The 24,465-nt window shown below is 33.3% G+C and overlaps 3 protein-coding genes across 3 annotated transcripts; 2 read left to right on the top strand and 1 right to left on the bottom strand.

Moving 5' to 3' along the window:
* Positions 1-6,144: 6,144 nt before the first annotated feature.
* On the top strand, positions 6,145-6,759 carry LOC122601768. Its single transcript, XM_043774506.1, has one exon. The coding sequence runs from the start codon at positions 6,145-6,147 to the stop codon at positions 6,757-6,759; it is 615 nt and encodes a 204-aa protein (XP_043630441.1).
* A 6,727-nt stretch (positions 6,760-13,486) lies between these two features.
* LOC122599610 (luminal-binding protein-like) lies at positions 13,487-16,690 on the top strand. Its single transcript, XM_043772142.1, has 8 exons — positions 13,487-13,569; positions 13,788-14,073; positions 14,188-14,402; positions 14,496-14,738; positions 14,837-15,316; positions 15,443-15,597; positions 15,791-15,873; positions 15,969-16,690. Exons 1-8 carry the CDS (start codon positions 13,527-13,529, stop codon positions 16,468-16,470), a joined length of 2,007 nt encoding a protein of 668 aa, XP_043628077.1. The 5' UTR covers positions 13,487-13,526; the 3' UTR covers positions 16,471-16,690.
* Positions 16,691-17,520: 830 nt separating this feature from the next.
* On the bottom strand, positions 17,521-24,352 carry LOC122600438 (glutamine-dependent NAD(+) synthetase). Its single transcript, XM_043773149.1, has 14 exons — positions 24,252-24,352; positions 23,889-24,118; positions 22,992-23,297; positions 22,674-22,897; positions 21,952-22,055; positions 21,682-21,819; positions 21,370-21,538; positions 21,070-21,205; positions 20,290-20,428; positions 19,992-20,168; positions 19,634-19,801; positions 18,467-18,562; positions 18,185-18,313; positions 17,521-18,078 (listed from the first exon to the last, which is right to left on the bottom strand). The coding sequence occupies exons 2-14, from the start codon at positions 24,080-24,082 to the stop codon at positions 17,896-17,898; spliced, it is 2,163 nt and encodes a 720-aa protein (XP_043629084.1). The 5' UTR covers positions 24,083-24,118; positions 24,252-24,352; the 3' UTR covers positions 17,521-17,895.
* Positions 24,353-24,465: the final 113 nt, after the last annotated feature.

The following is a 24,465-nucleotide window of genomic DNA, read 5'->3' as shown; positions in this document are numbered from 1 at the left end:
CTTCTTTTCGAAAAAGTTAGAGGGGGAGAAGATGGTTAAATGTGCATGTTTTTTTTTTTTTTTTGTACATAGCGATAATGCCTCTATTTATAAAGTGTATCCTTTTGTGAAATGACGCAACTACCCCTAGATTACAAATCTAACAAACTTTAATTATATATATACTCGATTAATAATTTTCGATGAAGCCAAAAATTGGAAATATATTTCACTAGGCATGAATATATACCAAACTGGGTTACGTAAGTAAGTCCACCGTCTACTCCCGAACTAGTCTTTTAGGTTTGTTAGGTTAGCCCATGTGTAAATACCAATGTCAATAATTAATCACGTTCTCTAGCTAGTAATATAACGATCGAATAGCTAGGTCGTTTAATTCCTATGTGTGGTGGAATTAAGTTTGGGATCCTCTAAATGAGATCCTGATGAGTTCATTCAAAACCGCGGCACCTTAAAAAAATGTACATATTATTAGATTAATCTTGTCAATTGCCATCAAGATTCATTCAAATCCGTAAATTGACATAACTATCATCAGAAAATCAAAATGGCTATAATAATTATTTGTTCCATTGCATTACGCGAGACATTATACATGCTACTAATTATTGTTTATAGAATTTCTAAAATATTTCTACTATAACTTTTACATCAATATCTGCACCATCTGCACCATTTGACGTCGTGGCCACCAATCCACCAGACTTACAATATATATACTGAAAATTTGAAGGTATAAATCCGCTTTAAGTATAATTATATACTCCATAACTCAAACTTATATAGAAACAACAGCTTAAATAATAAATAAATGATAGATATTTTACTAGCAGAATTATTGTTCTACGAATCTTACCAAACAGATTGTAATTAAAGTTTGTTTGAATTGATTTTGGGGGTATTTCAAAACATGTCAAAGTGATGTTGGGTCACCTTTACTAGCAGAAATGTTATGTTGTTTTGACCAACAACATCTGAATTCATTGCGACGTATATATGATCCATCACTTCATACCCCTTTTGGGGAAATAGAAATTGCTTGTCAGAAACTCTACTTTTATATGCTTCTCTTTTCTAGTGAAATACTAATTGGACCCTGTATATGAAAGACTCTATTACTTGCACCCCTTCCTTCAACATATGTATATTAAAATTTTTGGATATGGTATATTTTGTTATATTAAGTTTTCATAACAACGTGATTATACCATTATACAAAATAAAAAGACAATACTTTTACTTTCAATTTAATGTCGAGCCTTCTGTAGCGGTTAAATTAGTGGGTTTTCCCTTCCCTGTGGTCCCTGACTTCGTGGATCGGTCGCTAGTGACTGTCTGCTCGAATGGATGTAACGACTAGTTGTCCCGTAACACAAACGTTAAAAAAAAAGACAATACTTGGATAGAGTATTAGTGGATTAATACAGTTTTCGTAATATGAAGACTTGGATATGTTGGAAAAATAATGATTCGTATTATAAATATAATGAAAACATGATTAAGATTACTAACCTGAAGATCCTGAGGAACCTGTTAGTTGATTCAGCATTCTTACCATTGAGATTGGTTCCCAAATTAAGGTGATTATAGATTAGATGGGGAAGAAGATTAGAGAGAAAACACACACACAATTAAGGAGGGTGGCCGTGATTAGTGATTCATTAGTTACTAATGATGATTTAATTATGTTATATTTATATATATAACATTTATACTTAGCCCCCTTGGTGTTTTATGTCATGTGCATTATAAACCTCTTCAATTCTAATCACCTAATGGGAAACCCTATATTATGTCATTAATGGTAAATACGCCCATCGTATATTTACCGACATAAGGATTTCATTTATTTGTCAATTATCATATCGGACTGATATATGATCGGTGAAGGTCACAACTTCGTTAGTCCAACAGGATAGAGTAAGATGAATACTTGTCATGCATTTATGGAATTAATTAAGAAGATGGGTATATGATGATTTTTAAGAGAATATATCATTTTAATTGCGGGGTAAGATTATTTAAAAGTTAGTGTTAATTCTCGCCAGATATAGTGTCACTTATAGTAATCCTTTCAAACCGTATTCGATCATTGATCATGGAAGACAAAAGGTTAGGAAGAAAGGATAGAAGAACATGAAGTAATGGTGTTGTGTTTTGACATGAAAAGATCTCCCACAACTGTAATGTTGCTTTCTACAGAATGATCTAATCTCCACTTAGTATCAATTCGATTGATCTATCATTTCGACTAAATCTACATATTCTTTTTCATTGATGTGTCCATGAATCTAATTCTGAAAGAGACTTTCTTCATAATATCCTTCTCAAATTTTCTTACGCTAAATGTGAATATATATGTTACAAATTCTTTGTGAGTAATTCATGACCAGCTATTAACCTTGAGTTGGAAGTTACCAAAATGGATTAAATTAAATTTGGAAGCAACTATGGTAAAAATAAGTAATTGAAGCATCTATGGTAAAAGTAAGTAATGTTGAAAGTCTCTTTTTAAATTTCTCAATAACCGGGTACCAATACTTGTATTGTATCTCGTAATTGGTACAAATTGTTTTATTTATTTTTTTTAATCCTTGCAGTCCAAGCTTCAAAAAGTATCTATGATTTAGCTGTTTTGTTTTCGATTTAGATATCGATGATATACTATTGTAATTGTACTTTACTTGCACTATGGGGTTTTTTAATACTTTGCTAGTAATTTTTTATTTTTAATATTTTACCGTTCTAGAAAAATTAAGAGGTCGATACTTAATTATCTGAAGTTGAGACATCACATCTGTCTCTCTAGAGTAGAGAGAGCGCCAATAAACTGGTAACAACCTAATTAATCGGCTATCCAAAGCAATGGTGGAATATAATGATCTTTATGTACGTACGTGGCAAGTACGTATTAAGCTACAAAGACTTGCCAATAGTCAAATTGACTCGAGTCAATTTGAAACTTAATAGTTATGTCTTTAAATTGGTTGAAACTTGAAAGTAGTATACACCACATGAAATTGGTTATTAGTTTATGCTAAATATAGTTAGTAGCTCCTTATCTCACTTTCTTCCAGCATTAATTGAAAGGCGAACGAAGTTTATTCATACTTGTCCTCTTTTAGAATGCGTAAATAAATGATGATGTTGGTTGAAAATGCAATTTTCATGATAATAATTGTATCATCGTTATTGTTGTTATTATCAATATTGTGATTATTTTTATTTTATGGGTTTTGCTAAACAAAGCCCTAAGCGCTTTCGTTAAGTTACATTAAATAGTTGTACACTTACCATAAAAATCAGGGGTCGACTTTTGATATGAAAATGTACAACCTTTTTATGCACGTTTAGTGAAACCCTAAAAGCTTCATTTAGTATTTTTCTTATTTTATATATCACTAAAATTAATTAACAAACTAACAAATAAGGAAACAATTTAGGTCAACCTCGCATCAATTAGGGCAAGATAAAGGCACACTTATTCGTCATAAAAGTAAAATAAAAAAAATTATCTTAGTAAATCGGTAAGATCATTACCAAATACCAATCATATATTTCCTTCGTTCCAATTTAAAAGTGCAAATTTAACTTGCTAAGTCTTTTTTCTTTTCTAATTTTAACTGTATTTTTGTTTATATGATCATATAATTTCTAACGAATGTTGTATCAATGAAAAATACATCTAAAACTCAATTTATCTATATATTTTACATCAATTATATTACGTATAATTAGTTGCAACTGAAAGACTTTAAAAATCAAAGATTAAAAAGTTTGTAAAAATCAAATATCAATATCACTAACTATGCCTACCTTTAAGTAACTAGGTGTAAATTTAAAAATTTTGTTGAGAACAAATATGAATAAAAAGGTTTATGATGCGGTCATATATATATATATATATATTGAAAAGTTATTTTGAGAATTTTTTTTTTTGCGAGAACCTTTGAGAATTTTTCAAATCAAGCCCAACCGATGATTATTCTTTACATGAAAATTGTTTTTTGATTGTTTTCTGAATAACTTATGTGTAATTTTAAAGTTTATAATTGTGTGGAGGAATAGATTATCATCCGTTATACAATTATATGGAGATTTGGATTCTTGATCATATGTGCACGAATATTGCTATGATTACATGTGATTGACTTGCATACATGTGATCATAGCAATATACGTGCACATGTGATCAAGAATCCAAATCTCTACATAATTGTATAACGGATGATAATCAATGCCTTCACACAATTATAAACTTTAAAATTACATTTAAGTTATTCAGAATACAATCAAAAAACAATTTCCATGTAAAGAACAATCATCGGTTGGGCTTGATTTGAAAAGTTCTCAAAGGTTCTCGCAAAAAAAAGGGTTCTCAAAATAACTTTACCATATATATATATATATATATATGGGATTAGTATTTTAGAATGTAAACAACTTTACACGAATAGTTATAGTGTGTATCGAACTTTAATCACGTGTATTGTATGTAATAAACTTTCAAATCTTGTGCATTGTATGTATCCGAATATATGTGGCAACCATATAAGTTGTCACTTGTCAAGTTTTGATTGGTTGAATACATACAATGCACAGGATCTGAAAGTTCATTACATACAATATACAAAATTAAAGTCTGATACACACTATAACAATTCATGTAAAGTTGTTTACATTATGGGGTACTAATCCCTAATAAAAAATATACATTCATGAAACACTAATTAAGTCAATAAACCATTTACATCATGCTTAATAAATGTATATGTGCATACTGCATAAAAATGTATATGTACATCTTGGCGGAATGTCGTTCAACCTTTGTTGATTTTATATCTTTTCAATCCACCATCGTGATTGAGTGTTTAACTAACCGTACTATACACACGACTTTTAATTCTTTAATTATATATCCAGACTCCTCATTGGAATTGAAAAGTAGAGCAAATATGATGATGGGTAGTGTTTGTATGACACACGTAGTGTATATATCAATAAACTTTTCAATTCCAATATCCTCAAAATATATATAATTTTTAATAAAAATAAATATATATTACGAGTAGTATTTAGGAAATTCTATTGTTTCAACTTTTTAGCAACCATGATAAAAAGACGTGCATGTCGACAAAGGCCTCTCCCTAAGGCTTCGTCGACACCTTCGTCAACGCTCTTCCACCATCGAAGGCTTAGGGAGCAACTCATCGATGCCCCCTCTTCGTCTCATTGTGTCCTTCTAGCGAAGAGCATTGACGAAGCAAAGGAGCGTGGCAACGGCTAGTTTTTGTTTTTTTTTTTTTAACAAACGGCTTAATTAAAGTTTAAAAAAATAACCTCCACTATAAAAACCAACTTCTATTCAACCATTCTCATCTCATTCACTTCTTTTCACTCATACAAAATTTACACAAAACAACACACACTCTATACATTTTCACTAAATATGTCGAGTTCCGACGAAGATTCAGTTTCATACATTCATAAGTATACAATAGATGTCGCAATGTTAAACACTTTCGTTACTTTAATTGACGAAGAAGAAGAAGCAGAGAGCTCGAGAATGGCAAACAGACCAAAAATACCAAGAAGAACAATACCCAGAAACCATGTGGAAGCCGCCACACGTTTTATAATCATTACTTTGCCCCGCAACCCGTTTACCCAGCCGATTATTTTAGAAGGCGATTTTGAATGCCCAAAGAAATGTTTCTTCGTATAGTGAACGGTATGCATTCCTTAAACGCCATACAACCATTACCAAAACACTTTGCATTCTTTTACAACGGTCCAACCAACGCTGTGGGTCGCCTGACGTTAAATACTTTTCAAAAATGTACTTCGCCAATACGCCAGGTGGCTTATGATTCTACTGCTGACGTTAAATACCTCAAAATGGGTTCCCAAACGTCTGCCGATTCGTTGAACTACTTCTGTAAATGTGTTGTTCAATTATATCACTCAGAGTTTTTGAGAAAACTGACACAAGAAGATGTTAACCGCCTGACCACTAAACACGAGGCGGTGCATGGTTTTCTGGGTATGCTTGGAAGCGTTGATTGTATGCATTGGGCTTGGAGAAACTGCCCAACTGCATGGCAAGGCCAATACACTCGTGGTGACAAATGACATCCGACGATTATGCTTGAAGCAGTTGCTTCATATGATTTGTGGATTTGGCATACTTACTTTGGACCCGCCGGTTCGAACAACGACATCAACGTCCTTAATGAATCTGACTTGTTCGACCAGCTTCTCCAAAATAAAGCTCTTACGGTAAATTTCACCGCTAATGGCCGACAGTTTACAAAGGGTTGTTATCTAGCTGATGGTATCTATCACGAATGGGCTACACTTGTCAAGTTTTTCAAGTGTCCCATGGACCCTAAGACCAGTAAATTCAAACGCTTCCAAGAGTCTGCAAGAAAAGACGTGGAGCGTGCTTTTGGGGTACTTCAAGGCCAATGGAGAATCCTTCAACAGGGTGCGCGTCCATTAAGTATTAATAAATTTAAACGCATCATGTACTCTTGTGTGCTGTTGCACAACATGGTCGTTAAATATAACATGCGTGCAATCAGTCCTTTGGATTTGGAGCTAATTCCTGATACGCCGCCAGCTCGTTCTTGGGACGAACGTGTTAACATTCACTTACGTATGACAGGGGAGTTACGTGATAGGGTGACACACAACCGTTTAAGAGGCGCCGTAGTCGAGCACATTTGGAACTTGGCGGAAAACCAACGTGAACGTTGAGTGTAGTATTTTTTTTTTAATTGTCTTTTTTTAATTAATAAATGTAATGTATTGATTTTTTTTAATAAATGTAATGTGTTTTTTTTAATTAATGTAATGTGTTTTTTTTAATAAATGTAATGTGATTTTTTTATTTTAATTTTAAATAAATGTTGAATTATTTATTTTTTGTGTAAATGTAAAATAAAATAAATAAAAAGTGTGGAATAGGGGTTATAGGGAGTGATTGTGGAAGAGGTGGATAAAGAGAGAGAAAAACTGATGTGGGAGTGTGGAAGAGGTGTGGATGAAGTTAGCTTAGGGAGAGGCCTAAGTGATACTTTTAGCCGTTGCTGGAGAGGATGAAAAGAATATTTGATACCTTTTGTTGGATTTTAGATTTTACCGTAAAAGCGATAGGTTTGTGCCTGAGTGATTAAAGCCATGTTTTTGGGTCCAAAATCATTGAAAGTAGGTACTATACTTCAACTTTATCATTGTATAAAGAGACAAGAGTTATGAGAAATAACTAAAACAAATTAGCGATGTACGTGTCGATGATAATATAAATGTAATTGATTTCATCATTCTTGCTCAAGGACATGCTTGAAAAAATCGGGACAAGTGTTGATGTGCGAAATCTAGCTTTAAAATTTATAAAACACGAATCACTGGAAAACTGACTACAACACACTCACGGGCAGTGTACCCGTTCGTATGCAGTATAGTAACCGGCAAATCCAAGATCGTTCACAAGGACTTTTTGTAAGCAATTGTTTTAAGAAATGTGATTCAAGAGAAAATGGGGGGTTTTGTGACTGAATTGTCACTTTGCAAAGTCAGTTAAATTTGTTAGTAATCCCTCAGGATTAATCGAAAGAAGAGTTTGTTGTTTTAAACAATAGTTTAAAGGGCACCCATCTTGATTTTGCTCGACAAAATGTTAAGATTGCACGTTTGATGAAGTTCAAATTCAATTTAGTGATTAAACGACCGAGACTCAAATTAATCGCCAACCCCGTACCCGTCAAGTTAACAACTTATTCGACTCTCTTGTATAAACTAGTTTCATTATTAAGACCGGTACCCCAAGACGCCTTTTTATAACTTCCCTAGTTTAACAATGGTTTTGATCATTTCAGATAACAATTTTGCCTATCGATTGTACCCAACCGTCAACCCGTTAATTCTTATCAAATATTGATTACCCTCTACCGTACCCGTCATATAACCAATTGCTTCTAACCAAGCAATCAAAATAACTTATACCCAAATCCTAGTCGTCACTAAGCAATGAATACAAATTATCCGCAATCAATAATTGAATAACAAAGAATTAATAGATTAAGATCACGACAAAACATTAAATCAAATCACTTGAATTAACAAATATTGTGCAATCCCTACATAATGTCTCACTCCATCAAGATGGATGAAAAAGTGATTAGCCACTCATATTAAATATGAAATAACAAATCAAAATAGAAGAATTCATCGTTGCCGAATACAAAGGAATGAAAACGAATAACGGAATTGATCCAATCGTGCTTGAAATCCTTAAAGAAGGTTGAATACAAGAAAAACCTCAAAAAGTGCTTCCAAAAATGGCTGAAATATGGCTTAGGGTTTCTAAGTTATCAAAAGATGTTTTTAAAATTCGTCCAAAAGAGTTTTTATATAAAGTCCACGCGTAACTGCCGTTATAGACTTGTAACTCCCGTTACACGGGTTAACTTCCATTCTTTGCAGATTTCGTCCTTCAGCTACTAACGGGCGTTAAGGATTTGTAACTCCCATTAAGACCCAGCTTGTAACTCCCGTTAGCACAAATGTAACTGCAGTTACAGTGGCCATGTTATTTCCTTGATCCTCTTAACGGCCATTAGATGTATTATAACTGGAGTTAAGCTTCTTTCATCAAAATTTCTTCATTTTAACATCCTTTTCCACTCTATCTTCATCCCAATTCATCCACGAACTTCACGATGTACTTTCTTAAGTTGTTTTTGGCCATTTTCCTCCATGAACCTGCTATGGACCTGAAACCACTCATACATACCATAAAGCATCGAAATATAGGTACGAATGACTATAAACGTAGCATAAATGACCTAAAACAATATGGAAAATATGTATAAAATGAGTCACATCAAGTGCTCGAGTCATTGACTACGAAGAATTGACTAATTATCTTATACAATTGCCTTTTTTTTCTTCTACATAAATAAATTTGAATATAATTCATTATATCAATTTGACCTACGCGATAATAATATGTTTGATGGATATGATAACAATCACTATAAAAACTAAAAAGAGCTTAATTAATATAAGGTTTTACTTAATTATAAATCTATATCTATTGATCCATTTGGTTAATTGAAAATTGTAACTATCCATATTTCTATACTATCTTATAAAAAAAATAGTCTATGTGTTGAAAGCTAAAAAAATGTCTAAAATATCCTTAGTGACTATATTACACCATCAGTCCTTATTTTTTAAAATATTTTCATTAATCATTTACATTGTTACTTTTACATTAATAATTTACACTACTCGATGTTGTCTCTAACACCAACAGTCATTCCCTACCATCACACCGTCACCGCCACGGTTACCACCGCATTGCGTGGATACCGTGTTGTTACATTACATTACAATATCATTGAAGAGGCTTGCTATGAACATTATCTTTTTTGTTATTTTATATACAAACAAAAATCTTATTTATAATATTTAAAAATGGGTCTAATATCTAATTATCTATATACAAAACTCAAAAAATATATTCTTTTGAAGCAAATTTTTAAATCCTGCATGTACGTGGTATATCCGAAAGGAGCTTGTTAATCTAATAACCATTAGATACATGATAGTTTAAATTTTATTCTTAAAGTACATTTATTCTATTATTTTATTTATTATATATACACCATTTTAATACACAATAGACATGATCTTAGGGCTATAATTAACAAAATATAATTTTCAAAATTAAAATAACAGTTTCTTTCAAAGCTTATTTGCATGATTTATTAAGTTACCAAAATATCCTAATATATAATTATTTTCATACTTCAAAAAGAGAAGAAAACAACTAAAATGGTTGTCTATGAGTTTGAATGAAAAGTTCTATAGCTAATAGTTTTATCTTAACAACTAGTTGGTAGTTAGTAGTTAATAGTTCGTAGACAATAGTTAATAGTTACCATTTGAGTAGTTCTTGATTAGTAACATTAGAAAGATATTTTACATGAAAAATTATATTAATAAAAATACTAAATTTATTTTTTTTAAACAACAAAGAAATTGGTAACATCTTTGGGAATTGTTATGCCCATCCCAAATTTGATTATTGATAATATCTTGAACGGTTTGTTTTCGTATGTTTTGAATGATGAAACTTTTTAAGGAAAATATCCTAACTACTGGAGTACTAGACCAAAACCCCAATGTCAAGTACCAAATATAATATAATGACATTAATATAAGTACTTGCTCTTGCTTTTTAATATGAATACCAAGATTCAAGTCTTTAGTTTAAATAAGTTGGCATTAGTTGATGTAACTAGGAATAGGTTAAAAAAATTGTTATGAGTTTTGTTAAATACAACTTTTAGGGTTGTAATTAACATGTTTAAAACAATTATACATTTACCATATATAAAATTTAAAGAGTTAACTTTTAATATAAAAAAATATAATGGACATGCATTAACTATAACATAATGGCGGTATTTAACTTTTTCTTATTAGAAAAAATAGTTGGTTTATAGAGATATTCAATCTAGATCTAGTATTTATATGAATCTAGATAATAAGAATACAATTAGATAAATTACTCTTAACAACGAGCAAATAACTCAATGGTATAAGTTATCTTGCACAAGTCTCCCAATGATGCAAGATCCAGCTTCGAGTATTGCTGAGGGAACAAAGTTTATCTTAATAAAATGTTGTGTCTTTAGGCAGTTTAATTAGAGAATTTTTCTTCTACAAGGTATTGAGGTGAGGGGTTTTTTAGCGCGGACCTAGTTAAGACAACGTAAGTTAGATTCCCTTTTGCGAGCAAGTGATCCACAAATTTTTATTTCTGCAAAAAAGACAACTTACCGTTTGTAAACTAAAAACATCGTATACTAAATTAAAAATAATAATAATAAAACATGTCGCATAAAAGTATGTCACACGTCGATTGAAAATTTTTACAATCATCTTATAATTATATCTCCAAATTTATACAGAAGATGCGCATGGATACATAATGCAAGGATAAAGTCTATACACGATGGAATTAAGAGAAAAGGGATCGACTACGTACACGTACGCGACACTCACATGGAGCATATGATGACAAAAGTTATGTCGATGATAATAAAATAATACGATGTCGAATTTTTACTTTAGAAAAAATCATATGAGATGATCTATATACATATCATCGACGTCGAATTTTTTTACATCTAACGGGCCACCACACGTCGACAGCGTTAGCCTATCTGCCTAGGTCTTAATGTTAAAAAAAAAAAAAAAAAATCTGCCTAGACCTTGATTGATCTACCTGAAGTCACGTGGCAATATGACAATTGCTATTTACGATGTATATATATGTAATCTCTATATATATGTGTGAGTATGACTGTATGAGGAGTTTTTTTTTTAAAATAATGTATTTGACAAAAATTATTTACCAAATTAGTATAGTTTTAAAAATATTTACTATTTTAGTAGAAAACTTTATTTTTAACATTATAAAGATTGTAAGCTATTTGTAGACCAGGAAATAAACTCATAAACACTAATCACTCATCAATTCTCAAAGTCATAATATTTCATTTTTTAAGATCTAGTAAAATTTTATATAGAAAGATCATTTGCTCAGTAGTCAGTACCCATCTCTTATATAAATCTATATACTCATTCATGTATCAATACATCTATTTTTAAAACAAAACAAGCCAATGAAGAGGAAGTAAATTCAAATTGTAAATGTCACTAGACTTTCAATAACAAAATTTATTGCATGATAGACCTCTCATCAACCAAATGAATACAAATATGGTTTTCAGATGGCGTGGACTTCAGCTTAATTTACAAACGAGATACACAATCAAGGGACCAAATTCACAATTTAACAGTGACATCCGACGAGTGCTACAATCAGATGATTTTGCCGTCGATGATTATTATTTATTAAATAACAAACTCTGAAACCAACCAAGTTGGCGGCAAGTTCGCACAAGCTAAAAATGGATGAGTGTTTGATTACCTGGGCAAATAATGTATCATTATTAATTTATTATATGTTTATATTTAATGATTTTATTTTAGGTTATGTGAATTGGAGGTAATTAGTGTTAGAGCCTAGAGGTTTATCGGTCTACTCATTGCTTTTGATTTTTCTTTTCAATTTTTAAATTTAACAAATATAATGTTAATAAGGTTTTATACTAAAATGATAAATAATTTTAAAACTATACTAGTTTAGTAAATAATTTTAGTCACTACACTATTTTAGAAAAAAACTCACTGTATGAGTGTGTCGACTAGAGTAGAGACGTCAATAAATTTGTTGGTTAACCAATACTGGGCTTCATTTTTGTTTTGAGCAAAAAAGGAAAATGAGCAAAAAAGGAAACACCAAAACTTATAGCCCAAAATAAAAAAATAAAATAAAATAAAAAATAAAAAAAGGGAAAATGTCATTAACCAATACTGGGCTTCCCTTTTGTTTTGGGCCGGTTTTGAGGGATACATACTTTTCAAAAACAAAGTTTATCTTTGATAATGATGTAGTTTAGAGCTGTTTAGTAAATTATGTAAAAGTTTATTGTTTAAAAAGTAAATAAATAGATGATAGAAAAGAGAGCATATTGGAACTAAATGAGTTTTTGGAACTACTAACAAATAGTTCTTTTCATGTCGATTTCACGTCAAGTTTAAGATTAATAGAATGTCGTTCATCTTAATTTGTCCTGATAAAAAAAATAATAAAAAAATGTTACATTTTTATCTTCATATTTATCTTTACTTCTATATAATGGAGGAAACCTTTTTTTTTTATATATTTTAAATTACAATTTTGAACGATCTAATTTACCCCTATTCTTTATTCAGTAATTTAAATATCTCTATCTAATATACTTATAATACATTTAAATCTCAACCACTCATTTTTTTCTCTCCTCAAGTCTTAATCACTCATTTTTTCTCTCTTCTGCATAAATCATTTTATTACTCTAATTCGTTCAAAATCTTTATCTCAAAACCGTATATCGATAAATTATAAAAGTTGGTGTTCTTAAAATTTCATGCTCTTTCATAATTAAAGATGTCATTTGATATACTTTCGACTAATTTTTAAATTTGCGAAAGGAGCCCGTACGACCAAGACATTTGGCTATTACACGACTTATCACCTCCTATGACTTATCACTCCACCATCTCACCGTTGCATTGCGCGGGCACTATGCTCATATAATAAAATAAACAAGAGAAAACAATTCAAGGGTTAAAAATCAAAATACCCAAAACTCGATCAAAGGACACCCAACACTTCACAATTACAATGCATGACAAAGCAACCCAATAATACAACGCCACGTCATCATCTGTGACATGAATTCCTTCCCGCGAGACCCAAGCGTAACCCATATCCATATGTATATATATACATTCTCATAATTCTTCGTTGAAAACATAATGACATTCTCCCTTCAATCGACTGCACAACTTTTAATTATAAAAACATTATTATATATATCTAGAGCTCAAAAGGATTAAATATGCGTCGTCGCTTCGGCATTGTTCTTGCGGTTCTCGTAATCGGTATTGCGCGCTATTAGATTTCAAATTTTGCTACTAGAAATATACTCGTAGTATATATAATTTATAAAAATATATATGTTTATGCTACGTACGTACTTATGTGTATGTAACAATTTGTTACAAATAACAAATTGTTATATAATTTAGATACATGATCTCTCATTGATCTGTATGTTACTAATTAATAATAATTAACACCGATTTCTGTGTTGTAACAGGCTGCTTATCTGCAACAATATCGATTGCGGAAGAAGCAGAAAGTAGTAGTAGTAATAACAAGTTAGGGACAGTTATTGGGATTGATCTCGGGACGACGTATTCTGTTGTTGGAGTTTATCAGAATGGACATGTCGAAATCATAGCCAATGATCAAGGAAACCGTATCACTCCATCCTGGGTAGCATTCACTGATTCCGAACGGTTGATTGGTGATGCTGCAAAGAATCAGGCGGCTGTCAATTCCTATAGGACCATCTTTGATGTTAAGAGACTTATTGGAAGATGGTATATATATATATATAATTAATTAATTCCTTGTTTATAGATTAATAATGGGAATTTTTATTAGTTAATTGTTGTTTAATTTTCATTACAACTATTTATGTTTGGATGATATAGGTTTGGGGACAAGGAAGTTCAGAGGGATATGAAACTTGTTCCTTACAAAATTGTGGATAGACATGGGAAGCCTTATATCCAAGTTGAAATTAAGGAAGGGGAGACTAAAGTTTTCAGCCCGGAAGAGATTAGCGCTATGATTTTGACCAAGATGAAAGAGACGGCTGAAGCGTTCCTTGGGAAGACGATTAAGGATGCTGTTGTTACAGTTCCTGGTAAGGAAAACGTAGAGTTTTTCGTTGATAAAGTTTTTGGATGTATATTATGTATACGTTTGAATGATGTTTGTGTTTTGTTTCTTGGTGCAGCGTATTTTAATGATGCCCAAAGGCAGGCTACCAAGGATGCCGGTGTGATTGCTGGTTTGAACGTCGTGAGAATCATTAATGAGCCCACGGCTGCTGCTTTAGCATACGGTCTGGACAAGAAAGGTGTTGAGAAGAATATTCTGGTCTTCGACCTTGGTGGTGGAACATTTGATGTCAGTATCTTGACATTGGATCATGGTGTTTTTGAGGTTCTTTCCACAAATGGAGACACCCATCTTGGAGGTGAGGATTTTGTTTTTTTGTTTTTAACTTATGAATGTTATGAGATAATACTGTTTACTATATATGCTCATCAATGATTTGGGATTGATATCTTTTAGGTGAGGATTTTGACCAAAGGATCATGGAGTACTTCATCAAGTTGATCAAGAAGAAGCATGGAAAGGACATTAGCAAGGACAACAGAGCTCTTGGAAAACTTAGAAAGGAAGCAGAACGCGCCAAGAGAGCCTTGAGTAGCCAACATCAAGTCCGTGTTGAGATTGAGTCTCTTTTTGACGGTGTGGATTTCTCTGAACCATTGACTCGAGCTCGATTTGAGGAGTTGAACAATGACTTGTTCAGAAAGACCATGATACCTGTAAAAAACGCTATGAAGGATGCTGGTTTGGAAAAGCATCAGATTGATGAGATTGTTCTTGTTGGTGGTAGTACTAGAATTCCAAAGGTTCAACAACTCCTTAGGGATTATTTTGATGGTAAGGAACCAAACAAGGGTGTGAATCCTGATGAGGCTGTTGCGTTTGGCGCTGCAGTACAAGGAGGCATTTTGAGTGGAGACGGTGGTGATGAAACAAAAGGTAATTTTCTTTTCTTATAATGTATTCATACTTTTGTGTGTGTGTGTGTTTTTTTTTTTCCATTTGGGTTATTCGATCTTTCTTTTGACAACGCAATATAAATGCTAATAATGTGTTATCGTGTAGAAATCATTCTTTTGGATGTGGCTCCTCTTACACTTGGTATTGAAACTGTTGGAGGTGTGATGACCAAGTTGATCCCCAGGAATACTGTGATTCCGACTAAGAGATCCCAAGTGTTTACAACCTACCAGGATCAGCAGACAACAGTCTCCATCAAGGTATTCTATTTTTACTAATTTTGCACCCATCAATTATGTGTACAGATGAATATAGATAGGATATGGGGTTGACAAGATGACCCGTTTACCCAACCCACCCGTTTTACCCAACCTGCTGGCTCATTATCGAATCACCCCATTTTCCACCTCTAAGTTTGAGCCTTTTAATGATTAAATTGCGTATTTGTAACAGGTCTATGAAGGAGAAAGAAGTCTGACAAAGGATTGTAGGCTTCTTGGAACATTTGATCTGACTGGAATTCCTCCAGCTCCAAGGTTTAGAAACCACTAAATATTTATCAGTTTAGTTGATACCATTTGATGTTCGTGTAGAGGCTGAAATGCAATTTTACGTTTTCTTTTCAATTCAGGGGAACACCGCAGATTGAAGTCACTTTTGAAGTAGATGCCAATGGTATCTTAAACGTGAAGGCAGAGGACAAGGCTTCTGGAAAATCAGAAAAGATCACGATCACTAATGAGAAGGGACGATTGAGCCAAGAAGAAATTGAGCGTATGGTTAAGGAAGCAGAAGAGTTCGCTGAGGAAGACAAAAAGGTAAAAGAAAAGATTGATGCCCGTAACGCCCTTGAAACATACGTGTACAACATGAGAAACCAGATTAACGACAAAGATAAGTTGGCGGATAAGCTTGAGTCAGAGGAGAAAGAAAAGATTGAAACAGCAACGAAGGAAACACTTGAATGGTTGGATGACAACCAGTCAGCTGAGAAAGAGGACTATTATGAAAAGCTGAAAGAAGTGGAAGCTGTTTGTAACCCGATCATGACAGCTGTTTATCAGAGGTCTGGTGGGGCTTCAGGAGGTGGTGCAGAATCTACAGAAGATGATGATGAACACGACGAGCTATAGGGTGTTTTTTGGTAATGCACAGAGAAGAGGTGAGAAGATAGAGTTAGTATGATTTTGGGATTTTATTATATGAATTTGAGGAGGGTGATGACATGTGATTGATGAAATCCTTTCTTTTGTGATTAGTGATTACTTTGGTTGGATTTTTTATTCTTGTTTTCAAGAAGAATTTTATTGAATTTGTAATGATCTAGTGTTTAAACAATTTGCCTACAGTTTATTGTTCTTCTGCCTTGATGTCTTTTTTTCTTCTACTGTTGTTCATTTGGTTAGAAACCCGACACAGAATTATATCTCGCTTTGTCTTAAACTGACTTGACCATTGTTTCTTGCGTAAGAGCGTGCAAAGCTGGGTGTGGAACCATAGAACTAAGCAACTAGTATACTCGGTTCTATACATAACAAGAATCAGATTATCAGTCTACTTGAATGAATTATGATCATAATATCATAATAAGTTGGACCTGAATCACTAACCCATGACAAATCCAAAGTTTAGGCAAGCTGTTAGGACGAACCTGATACCATATCAGTCCTATTTTCTTCTAATGCTTTTGAATTTTCTGGCCTGATTTTCTTTCCTGCATACCTTGGGCAAGTTGATGGAATGGAACAGATGCTGATTACAGATCATACATTATAAGGCGTATCCTTGGTTTCAAACCGAGTCATATTCGAGATTAACTAGACTTGCAGAGTCAAGATAATATGGCTTAACCATGCCTTCCTGGTTCTCGAGCTAGTTATATCTTTCTTTCAGACATGTTCATTATCAACTATACCACTAAAATGATTTATTATAGCTAACAATAATTCCTAGGTTCAATCAATTTATGCCATTATTGAATGTTGTCCAATAAATATAAATATGCCAGAAAATGTTTGGAGATTGTTAGAGCAAGGTTTTAAAGTTGTTTAATAAGAACAATACATTACCCTGCCATCGTTCATATTGCGTAATGAGAAATAAGATGTTACCATGATCGGTAATCGACTTCATGGACATAAATCATGCAAGGCTCGTACAGAGGTTTATGTGAGATGGTAGCATTCAAAAAAGAAAGAATTTCATCTCAACATATTGTTGTCTGTGAGTAAAAATATACATAGTTTAAGAAATGTGTAATTGATGTTGTTTGAACGTAACATTTATAACTTACAAACCAAAAAAATTTCTTTATGATATGTCCATAGATGAGAAGCACAGATTTTGGATCAGACATGAGTACATCTTAATCCTTTATGATTATTCCATTAAAAAAACTATATAAATCTATACGAACCCCTTTTCTTCCTTTTTTTCAAACAAGAAAAGATAAAACCTAAAAGTTGTGGGTAATATGTATCAAACCTAAAACTATGCACAAGTACATGCATGGTGGTTGTCAGTTTGAGCCATTTAAATAAATTGCATGACCTTAATTTCTAGAGACCGGCTTTTGGATTGGCTGAACCAGCTGCTACAATTCCAACACCATTTGAGGTAGATGCATCTTTATCGACACTAAGCTCATTCACAAGTTCATCTATTTTGCGAAACTGGTATGGCCATCTTGAATTATACAGGAACTGTCGAAGATCAAATCTGTTGTCTTCTGGTGAATAACTCTGCACACATAAAGGTGAAGTTTGTGTCATTAAGTAGTCCATAAAAGTTATCTGAAAAAGAGAGAATATAAAAGTTTGCAAGAAGAGAATACTCAAAATTGAATACCTCAGCATGATAGGAAGGTGTTAATACAGTCATCTTGTGTCGATTGATGGAATAGTATTTGAAGAAGTGCTTCACTTTATCAGCTACCTCAGAAGGACTAAGTTTAGAGCCCCAACCAAAACATAGATTCTGTAACAACAATCACAGTCAATGAGTGCAATAAAATAATCTGGAAGCTAGAGGGGGAGATGAGAGGGTTGGTAATGGGTACACAAACACTTCATGTCAATCTTCAAACAACATTTAAGTTATGATCAAAAAACAACATTATTCAAGACAAACCTTGAACATGGACACAGGACCGCATCGGAATATCTTCCTCAACCTTCCATAAACTGAAAGTTCCTCGTATGTCATTCCCATGTCCACTTCATCCAGCTGATTTATGCAAGATTTTATAAGAGATAAAATCATATGATGGTTGCATATTCACACCAATTTGCTATATGCAGTGGCTGAATATGCAAAAAAGTTACATGTTCTAAGATGTAAAGAATCTAAAAAAACATCCAAAAGTCAAAGATTTGTATATGGAGGTACTGAAGAAATTTGAAATTGCTGATAACTGTGCATCCAAAAATGGGGAAACTGTCCAAAAGGATTCTATGATTCAAAACTTTATATAATGGCCTTTTTTTGGTCAATAAGAATGAAAGTATCTAAAAATATTGAACACACATGAGAGCTAGCAAAATGACAGCGTTGGTAGTATATTGGGTCAAAACGGGTTATTTAGGCCACATCACTTGTAGGTTCAAAAGTTGTACATTTTACTATCAAATAAATCACATATGTTATATTGCATCGGTAATAATCTAATTTCCTTTTAGGGGTGTGCCAAAAACTGAAAAACCAAACCGAAACCACCAAGAACCGACCAACTATAAAACCGATGGTTCTGTTTGTTAACTTTTGAACTAACCAACTGGATCCGTTCTTCTGTTAGGTGGAAAAACCGATTCACTAGAAACCGCCCCCCTCCATTTTGTATACTATTACTAATATGTACATTAAGTTAGTATTTCATTGTACTCAGCATTTTCCATACCATGATACTAACAAAGTTTTGGCCATCAGATATATATACCAAGAGAAAGAACAACCGGAATGCTATTTGCTATTCTTGTAACTGGAATGATCAAATGCAATCCACCTTAATATTTAAGGAATAAAAACCAAAGGTTTAACTTCTTTAATAAAACTGTTTAGGAGGTTTATGCACTACAAAATTTACTATGGGCAACTTTCGACCCGGTTTCTATTAAGAATATTCTATTATTTTTTATTTCACGCGGTTGAGTACAAAAAATAATTTTATCAGCACATTCAATCATTCATTAGTAATTGGGTTAAAAGGCCACCCGCCCACCACTAATAAGCTTGATGGTTGGCATCTCTAAGGCACACATTTCTGAACAGATCACTTAACTAAAAATGATGCTAAATTACCTGGCTGTAATTGGATCGTATAGGCTCTAGCTCAGCAGTTGGTGGAGCAGCTTCTATTTCTGCTAAAGATGAGAAACCAAGATGGATGGCAGCCCACCGCAGAAATATTCGAAGATCCTGCTTACTAATACTTCCAATTGGATTTATATCAGCAGAACTGCAATCATACTACAAAAAGAATACAAAGGTTATAAAACAATCTAGCACAAAATCCCAATTATCCATCGAAGACTAGTTTACAATTCTAAATTTCTACGTGAAGCCATGGAAATCTTTAGAATTCGAATTCCAAAAACTTCTATATTACCTAAATTTTTACCAAAAGATAAATGTATAGAATGATGAATTAATAAAATACCTTAGTTAGGTAACCACGTAACCCTTCATCCACATTGGAGCTACCCAACACAAGATAGAACCCAGGTTTGCTATGAACCCATGGCAACAATGATGCCAACATAAATGCCAAAACCATTCTAATGCGAGCTTGTATGTTTTGGAGCCCTAAATTTTCAATGTTTGATCCCCCATCTACCTATGGATGAGAAATAAAAGTTTTATTACTTTTAGTATGATTATGGAAGTCAACATAATTAGAGAATAAATCATCTTGGCTAGAGATACACAAATGTATGTTCTCTTTTTCAGGGATTTACCTTGTAACGAGGACGCTTCCCGGTGAGTGTCTGAAATAAAGATAGGAAGGCAGATACCACAGTGTCTATGGAAACATCAAGATGCCATGATCCAATTTCATCAGCAAGCAGCTTGGCCCGCGACCGTGTGGCATCAGAACTGAGAAGCAACCACCCATGTTAGTGGTGTATGGTGCGAACACCAATCCGAAAATCCACAAAATATGTTCATGTGATGACTTTGTTTTGAAAAAAGCAAATGAATGTAAACAAAGAGACAAAAACTGTTTTTACAATATCAACTACTGAACTTATGAGAATTGCGATGTAGAGTACTAATTGAAAATGTAGGTCTTTTTCCCGGTGCCCATCAAATATGGTCCGGTGTAACAAATGAATGCAGATAGATCCAAAAGGCATTGCTAATGATGATGTGTTATTATGTGTATTAGCTCTAATGGGTCAGATAAAGCAAAGTAGCTAAAGGGGGAACTTTCCAAAACCCCATCGTATATGTAAATGCATACAGCTCCTAAATCACCTTATTCAAAGAGGTTTATATGACCATTGTAAAGTATTGTTATATAAGTATGACTTGCACATTAACAGATTACAAAGTACTTTATAGAATGGACAAAAAGGTGTCTGCAAGTCAACTCACAACCCATTCCACTTACTGAAAATGACCATTTTCAACCAAAACCTGTTTTGACATGTCACCAATTCTCACATCTTGCCACCACGACTAATGTTGATAAGGTAGTGTACTGGAAAACGATATACAACTTTACATGTACTTGCCTGTTTTCAGTCCCCATGTAAACAGTGTAAAATATGCGTTTAGCAAATTCCTTGCTGTCAGTAGGGAATTTTCCATCAGTGTAATGTCCAATTCTTACAGCATCAGCCTTTACTTGTTCGTCTCCATTTGCGATCTCTTGATGATGATGATATATACAATTTTACAAGATTAAACTATTTATTAAGGAAAAACCTGATGTTTTGTTAGAAAAGTAGCATCTAACAATAATTTTGAATACTTTAGTACACTATGCACACAGAGAGAGCTATATAAAACTATTTATTAAGGAATAATCAGACCTTTTACTACAAGCTGACACATGCATCCAACGATGCCAGCTACTGAAGAGCTATCGGCTCCACCAGAAAGTGGAAGAAGGAAACCAGAAGCCCCACTTCTTCGTAGGTAATCCCAAAGCCAGCAACCAGGTCCAAAAGCTATTTCTTCCTCAGGTAAGTGATATATAATCTGCAAAATAAATAAATTGGCTGATTAAACGATGCTGATTGAGCATAACATAAGAAGAAAAAAAAACAGGACAATATGTGTATTACAAACACCCCCAGCGCCACAAAACAATGGAAGTAATTGAGTAAACAACGCTGACTGACCTCCTTCAATGGACTTGAAAGAGACATCTGAAGGTTAAAAGGCTGACAAAGCTTGTACGGCACATCTACAAAGGAAACAGATCGTTTACAACTTGCTTGCTCTTGGAAACTACTTATGGATCCTCTAAGACTAGCGACCTGCCACAAATTAACAGGCTCATTAAGAGGTCAAACGAGCAATGTGGATGATAAGGAAAAACAAATTGACAATGAATTTACAAACAATTAATTATATTAATGAACATGGAATTCAGGGAATATAAAACATACTGCGTCTAGATCTATTTGAGCAACCACCACCTCGACATCCTTTAATGAGAATTGTGACCCTTGTGCTACTACGTCTCCATTAACAACAACACAAGCACATCCATCTGCAATATAAAGAATCTTCAATGCTCACAAGAGAACATGGTTCATGATTGTCGAAAGGGCCCTTAAAAAGAAAGAAGATATAAAGAAAATCCCAAAAAAGTAACATTAATTTGCAGGTGGGTGGGTGTGTATGAGACAGAGAAAGTGTGAGATGCATTATCAAGTCATCAGAGGAAAAATGGGCTGATACGCTGGGTGGGAAACAGGTCAAAACTAGTGTCATTTACGGGTTGGGTGGGTTGATGAAAATGCTTTCTGCTTAAAATATTTATATGTCCTACATTAAGTGTGGCAAATATGTTTAGAAAACATATACTACTACAACAGAACTATTATGTACTTGACGTACAGAACTTTAGCATAGCAATATCTAGGCAGCCCACCAAACAAGAGGTTGTGAGGTCACCATTAAAAATAAACATGTGTGTATCATTCCCCTTGAAAAATGAAAAATATTCTTATCTACTAAATAAAATGATTTGGGAAGTTTTATGCATTAAGAACACACTTCAGGAGACTTTCGTGTTTCGATCTGTTTGACCCATTTCATTTAAAGCTACTTTCCAATTTTACCAGTTTTGTACTACATGAACATGCAACTAAAAAAACCTAATTACCATAATAGAGGCGGCCTCCATCACAGCCCTGATGATTACTATACATGTAAACACCACCACGAGTGTGTGTTGCACCAATAAAAGCACGGATGCGAATGTCAAGCTTTCTTAGTTGGTGATGGCTACCACTAGCATTCATAAATACTTCGACGCCATTTAGTGCAAGCTCCGTGTGAGGAGGAATTGGAGTAAAAAGCTCTTCACAAATTTCCGCAGCAACAGCTCTGATTAAAACAAAGGAATATATGATTATCAAAAGTAATCAAAGAAGGCATCTGAAATCTTTCCACTTAAAAGAACATGAAAGCTATAGCTTACGTGTCCAAAAATTGCATGAAGCCATAACCAAAAGGAACTGTTTTCTGCTGCAACGCCTCGGAAATATCACTTGGCAACTGAAATTCCTCAAGCTGGTCTTTTTGCTTCCAAGCAGTAAACCAACGAAGTTCCCTATAGTTTCCATCATTTGCAAGCCACATTTTTGCCCGAATCATAATTATCTTTCTGTTCATACATATCACTTGACAATTGTAACGCTCAGAACCTTTGATAACAGGCATCCCAAAACTACATAATATACCATCTGTCCAATCACCAAGCAGGAACTCTTTTAAACACTCCCAGCTGCAAGAAATTAACCATAATGTGATTACATATATTAACCACAACTTCTTTTTCTATGGGCTGCATTTGGTTTCCTTTCTTAATTACTCAGCATCGCATAACAAGAAAAAATTTACACACGTAACAGTTAGACGCAAGGTAAACACGTTTAAATAAGATAGCTAATTAAGGATAATGTACATGTAGGGCACCCAAATATTCAACTTTTCTAAACTAGCATGTACTGGAACAAGTTTATAAGTATGAATCCATGTTCAGTTATACCAATTCTTGTCAAATGTACACCGAAAGACCATCAAAATGATCAAAAAAACACGCCCGTAACTTTAGCGAAGTAAAATAGGATGAGCGTGTAACAAAGTATCAAACTTTATGCACTTGGCTATACTTTTGCTAAAGTGGGATACACATAACAGAAGCTCTAACTAGCATCACAATTCACAACATGAACCACGTCTAACATATCGAATACTAGGAAACAATATGAAACTTGAGTGACATTTTATACTTGAAGTAATATAAATATAAAACAACAATATATGTTAAAAATTATGAATAAATAAAAGAAAGAAAGAAAGGAAAGAGACATACGCATGAGAAATAGTGTCAAGTTCCAAGAAATGATCTTCACAACCATAACCAGTGATTTCAAGCTCAGGACCAAGCCTAATAACAGCCCCACTTTCTTTAGCAATCTTTATTGATTGTTTTATATTCTTTATATTGCAATCGAATTCCATTGCCCATTGATTCAGATTACACGTTGCTACTTTCAACAACCTCATTCTTTTCTTTCTTTCTTTCTTTCTTTTTTTATTAACCTGTAAAGGAGCTAAATTTAGTTAGAATAATTCTTTTTTTCCAAAAAAAAAATGAAAACTTTATTAGAGAATTCTTTGTGGTTTCTTTTGATTAATTTAACAAAATGAGTGAAAGAAAGAAAGACAGGCGTACGTGGATTACGAGGTGTAGATATGGCGGCACTTGACGAGGATGACCGCTTACCCCCAACGCTCTCTTACCAGTCTACACTCCTATGTTTTTGGACTTTTTTATTTTTCTTTTTATACTGCACAAAATACTCCTATTATTCATTACTTTATACGAGTATCTTTTTTAATTTAAGGTAAAAAAATATATATTTATAAAAACTATCAAATTTGTAAAT

The sequence above is a fragment of the Erigeron canadensis genome, chromosome 5, assembly GCF_010389155.1.
Source record: "Erigeron canadensis isolate Cc75 chromosome 5, C_canadensis_v1, whole genome shotgun sequence".
Lineage (NCBI taxonomy): Eukaryota > Viridiplantae > Streptophyta > Magnoliopsida > Asterales > Asteraceae > Erigeron > Erigeron canadensis.
This window is presented reverse-complemented; position numbering and strand designations above follow the sequence as displayed.